The sequence below is a fragment of the Nicotiana sylvestris genome, chromosome 6, assembly GCF_000393655.2.
Source record: "Nicotiana sylvestris chromosome 6, ASM39365v2, whole genome shotgun sequence".
In the NCBI taxonomy this organism is placed as follows: Eukaryota; Viridiplantae; Streptophyta; class Magnoliopsida; order Solanales; family Solanaceae; genus Nicotiana; species Nicotiana sylvestris.
This window is the reverse complement of record NC_091062.1, coordinates 141412755-141416343: the sequence shown is the minus strand read 5'-3', so window position 1 is coordinate 141416343 and position 3589 is coordinate 141412755. Positions and strand designations below refer to the sequence as shown.

General features: G+C 42.6%; 1 protein-coding gene across 1 annotated transcript; it reads right to left on the bottom strand.

Moving 5' to 3' along the window:
- Positions 1–550: 550 nt before the first annotated feature.
- On the bottom strand, positions 551–2159 carry LOC138871399 (uncharacterized). The gene is made up of 4 exons (XM_070149275.1): positions 2070–2159; positions 1707–1928; positions 1489–1609; positions 551–732 (listed from the first exon to the last, which is right to left on the bottom strand). The coding sequence occupies exons 1-4, from the start codon at positions 2157–2159 to the stop codon at positions 551–553; spliced, it is 615 nt and encodes a 204-aa protein (XP_070005376.1).
- Positions 2160–3589: the final 1430 nt, after the last annotated feature.

Genomic DNA, 3589 nt, shown 5'->3' with positions numbered 1-3589 from the left:
TTGTTTTTGTTTCCCTTTTTCTTTTCTTCTTTTTTTCTTTTTCTTATTTCTTTTTTTTTCTTCTTCTTTTCCTTCTTTTCTTCCTTTTTTTTTCTTTTCTTTCTCCTTCTTTTTTGTTTTTCTTATTTTCACTCATTCATCATCATTTTTTTTCATTCTCTACTTCTACTACTGATTCCAAAAGAGAGGTATGAAAGAAAATAAATAAGGCTCAAAAGGGGTAACAAAGGATAAAGTGTTTAGATAGAAGAACAAAATGCCTTCGTCATTACAAACAAATATAAATTAACCAAGGAAAATCATACATAGTATCTCTTGACAGAATCGGAATTGATGGCCATTTCTACACACTTGCCTTCTATATCTGTTAAATACAAAGCGCCATTTGACAACACTCTAGTTACGATGAATGGCCCCTGCCAGTTTGGACCGAACTTGCCTTTGGCCTCAGCCTGATGTGGAAGGATATGTCTCATACTAACTAACCTACTTCAGACTTCCATGGACGCACTTTCTTATTATATGCTTTGGCCAGTCTCTGTTGATACAACTAGCCATGACACACTGCTGCTAATCTTTTCTCATCAATCAGACTCAATTGTTCCAAGCGGGTTTTGACCCACTCATCATCATCGATCTCAGCTTCCGCGACAATTCGAACGGATGGAATTTCCACTTCTGCGGGTATCACTACTTCGGTGTCATACACCAACAAATAAGGAGTTGCCCTTACTGAAGTACCGACAGTAGTGTGATAACCCAGCAATGCAAATGGCAGCTTTTCATGCTACTGCCTAGAAACCTCCACCATTTTTCGAAGTATCTTCTTTATATTCTTGTTGGCCGCCTCAACTGCTCTGTTTGCCTTAGGGCGTTACGGGGTAGAATTGCGACGTGTAATCGTGAACTGCTGACATACCTCTTTCATCAAATGACTATTGAGATTATCCCCATTGTCTGTAATGATCACCTTTGGTATCCCAAACTGGCAAATGATATTTGAGTGCACAAAATCAACCACCGCCTTCTTGGTTACAGACTTGAATGTTTTAGCCTCTACCCATTTGGTGAAATAGTCGATGGCCACCAGAATGAACCTGTTCCCATTTGATGCTGATGGCTCAATTGGCCCAATGACATCTATGCCCCACGTGACAAAAGGCCATGGTGCAAACATCATGTGTAATTCAGATGGGGGAGAATGAATCAGATCTCCATGCACTTGGCACTGATGACATTTACGCACGAAACTGATACAATCTAGCTCCATAGTGAGCCAATAATAACCTGCTCGGAGAATCTTCTTTGCCAGAACATACCCACTCATATGCGGTCCACAGACTCCAGAATGTACTTCGGTCATAATAGTTGTAGCCTGCCTAGCATCTATGCATCTCAGCAACCCAAGGTCTGGGGTCCTTTTGTACAGAACCCCTCCGCTGAAGAAAAAATCGCTTTCCAACCGCCTAATTGTTCTTTTTTGATCACCTGTGGCTTGTACTGGATACACCCCCATCCTGATGTATTCTTTGATATCGTGAAACCAAGGCTCCCCATCGAGCTCTTCTTCCACCACATTATAGTAAGCATGTTGATCGTGGATCTGACTCTACAAAGGATCCATATGAGCCTTATCGGGATGGTGCAACATTGACGCCAGAGTAGCCAAAGCATCGGCGACCTCATTGTGAATCCTTGGAATATGCCTGAACTCTATTGACTGGAACCGTTGACAAAGATCCTGCAAGCACTGTCGGTACGGTATGAGTTTTAAATCTCATGTTTCCTATTTCTCCCTGAATCTGGTACACCAGAAGGTCCGAGTCACCCAAGATCAAGACTTCCTGGACACCTATATCCATAGCCATCCTCAAACCCAAAATGCATGTCTCGTACTCAGCCATGTTGTTAGTACAGTAGAACCGAAGCTGAGACGTAACAGGGTAGTGATTCCCTGTTTCAGAAACAAGTATCGCTCCTATCCCAACACCTTTCATGTTAGCAGCCCCATCAAAGAAACGTTTCCATCCTGGCTTTGCAATCTGTTCCAATTCATCAATGTGCATTACCTCTTCATTAGGGAAATAGGTCTTCAAAGGTTTGTATTCTTCATCCACAGGATTCTCAGCCAAATGGTCGGCCAATGCTTGTGCTTTCATCACAGTCCGAGTCACGTAGACAATGTCAAATTCTATGAGCAAAATCTGCCACTTTGCGAGCCTCCCTGTAGGCATAGGCTTCTGAAAGATATACTTTAACGGATCCAAACGAGAGATGAGGTAAGTAGTGTAAGATGACAAATAGTGCTTCAACTTCTGTGCCACCCAAGTGAGGGCGCAACACGTCCTCTCAAGATGAGTGCACTTAACCTCGTAAGATGTGAACTTCTTGCTGAGATAAATAGATGGCCTGCTCCTTCCTGCCAGTAATGTCATGCTGACCCAACACACAATCAAATGAATTGTCCAAGACCGTCAAATACAGAATCAAAGGTCTCCATGGTTCTGGCGGGACCAACACAGGTGGGTTTAACAAGTACCCATTTATCTTATCAAATGCTTCCTGACATTCATCTGTCCACTTGACCGCATCATATTTCTTTAACAATTTGAAGATAGGCTCACAAGTTGTTGTGAGCTGAGCAATAAACCTGCTGATGTAATTCAATCTCCTCGACAGACTCATTACCTCAGTCTTGTTCTTTGGGGGTGGCAATTCCTGGATAGCTTTGATCTTTGACGGATCTAATTCAATACCTCGGCGGCTGACTATGAATCCCAACAACTTTCTAAACGGAACACCAAACACGCATTTTGCAGGATTGAGCTTGAGATTGTACCTTTGAAGCCTTTGGAAGAACTTTCTCAGATCTCTGACATGGTCAGACTAATTTCTAGACTTTACAATCACATCATCCACATAAACCTCGATCTCCTTGTGTATCATGTCGTGGAATATGGTTGTCATTGCCCTCATGTAGGTTGCCCCAGCATTTTTTCAAACCAAATGGCATGACCCGATAGCAGTACGTTCTCCATGGCATGATGAATGCTGTCTTTTTGCGTCCTCCTCATCCATTAAGATTTGGTAGTAGCCCGCATAATAATCCACAAAAGAACCAATATCATGTTTGGCACAATTATCGATCAATATATGGATGTTCGGCAATGGGAAGTTATCCTTGGGACTTGCCTTGTTGAGATCTCGATAATCAACACACACCCTGGTCTTGCCATCCTTCTTCGGCACAGGCACAATATTGGCTAACCAGGTGGGATACCGGGTGACCCGAATGACCTTGGCCTCAAACTGTTTGGTGACCTCTTCCTTAATCTTCACACTCATATCAGTTTTAAATTTCCTCAGCTTCTGCTTGACAAGGGGTAATGTCGGGTCAGTGGGCAATTTGTGAACCACCAAGTCAGTGCTTAGACCCGGCATGTCGTCATAGGACCATGCAAAAACATCTTTATACTCGAACAGTGATTTAATTATCTCCTCTCTAAGTTGTGGTTCAAGATGGACACTTATTTTAGTTTCTCGGACATTATCTTGGTCCCCTAAATTGATTGCTTCTGTATCACTCAGG

Bases quoted from the DNA above. Each gene is read 5' to 3' on its own strand.
- LOC138871399 (XM_070149275.1), bottom strand. From the start codon at position 2,159: ATGAAAGCACAAGCATTGGCCGACCATTTGGCTGAGAATCCTGTGGAT. The intron at 1,929-2,069 runs GTAATGCACATT...GTTACGTCTCAG, and splicing joins CCTATTTCCCTAATGAAGAG to CTTCGGTTCTACTGTACTAA. The intron at 1,610-1,706 runs GCATATTCCAAG...GATCCTTTGTAG, and splicing joins TTCCAGTCAATAGAGTTCAG to AGTCAGATCCACGATCAACA.